General features: G+C 45.3%; 1 protein-coding gene across 1 annotated transcript; it reads right to left on the bottom strand.

Annotated features, from left to right (window-relative positions):
* Window positions 1-369: 369 nt before the first annotated feature.
* On the bottom strand, window positions 370-1,259 carry LOC105311766 (protein eva-1 homolog A-like; the record flags this gene model as incomplete). The annotated part of the gene is made up of 1 exon (XM_011387674.1): window positions 370-1,259. A coding segment is annotated over one exon (231 nt), but the record flags the coding sequence as incomplete, so codon positions are not given.
* Between the last annotated feature and the right edge of the window lie 3 nt (window positions 1,260-1,262).

Below are 1,262 nucleotides of genomic sequence, written 5' to 3'. Positions count from 1 at the left end.
TAGTTTTTTCATTTCTTCCCAGCTTTTTCAATTATGTGAAGGGTTGGGCAAAAGACCAAACCCATTCTATCTAAAAGGGGCTGCCATTTAGGGTAATCACAGAGGATAGACATAAAACGAAAGAGATTTTACATAACATTTATTTTTTACCCCATCATTATTTTGACTTTATTCCTCACCTCCCATTCTTATTATTTTCTTGGAAATCCAACGTTGGATTTTTATTTAAAAAATTTACAAATCAGGATTATCTAGAAGGAAGAGAAAGAAAGAGGGAGGGAAATAGGTATACCGGATAGATGGATGAGTGGGAGACAGAGAAGGGAGAGGGAGTGGGGCAGAGAGGGAGAGAGAGAGGGAAGGAACCCTTCATCCTTTGAGGTTATTGTCTAGTTCACTGACACATCTCCCATAAGACATTAATTCTATTCATTTTCATGAATGAGGTGGGAACTATACTAAAAAATAGGATTTTAATCCCTGAGGTGCCAGTTAAAATGGACGAGGTTGCCATTGCAACACAAGATTTAAAAAAAATCAGCCTTAAATAACAAGCATGGCTCATGCTATTTGGATCAGAATCACCTCCATAGCATGGAGTCATTTAGAAAATTGCTTTTACTGGGTTAAGTTCACCCTGCTGTTCCTAGCCCTCACGCTATGATCATTGTTCCTTTTGTAAAGGAATAACACATAGCAATGAAGTCTGCAGGAATTCTGAGATCCTCAGAAATTAAGAGAAACCACAGTCCTGTTTCTCTAATCTCCATCCACATGGTTGGAGAGGGTTTTTCAGCACCATTCCAAGACCTGTAAAGGGTGATGAACCGACTTGGTTTTTCTTCTCCATAAATTTAGCCACAAAGGAGAAATCAGTCCTCCTGGCTAGAAAACGGGGGTGTTTTCTGCTCATCTCTGCTGCCAGCAGTAACCACAGCAGAACTGCATTCAGCTCTGCGCCCACCCTCCTGGCAGCCCCTCTCCCTTCCCAGCGGCTTCCAGCGGTGTGCAGGTTCATGCTCCTTCCCCTAGTAGTAGCGGTTCACGCTCCTGGTCGCGGGCACCTCGGGTTGCCCGTTCATCCAGATCTCTCTGATAATGCGCTCCCGCTCCTCAAGCCGCTGCGCGCGCTCCAGCTCCTCCGCTGACGTGAAGACGTTCTTATTCAAAGTCCTCTCGAAGCGGCGGTGTCTCCTGACCGAGATGTCAGATGCTGTGTCCGAGCTGCCATCCTCACTGTCGCTGCTGTCGCTGCTGCTCTC

The sequence above is a fragment of the Pteropus vampyrus genome, unplaced genomic scaffold (assembly GCF_000151845.1).
Source record: "Pteropus vampyrus isolate Shadow unplaced genomic scaffold, Pvam_2.0 Scaffold1000008968, whole genome shotgun sequence".
NCBI classification, from domain to species: Eukaryota; Metazoa; Chordata; class Mammalia; order Chiroptera; family Pteropodidae; genus Pteropus; species Pteropus vampyrus.
This window is presented reverse-complemented; position numbering and strand designations above follow the sequence as displayed.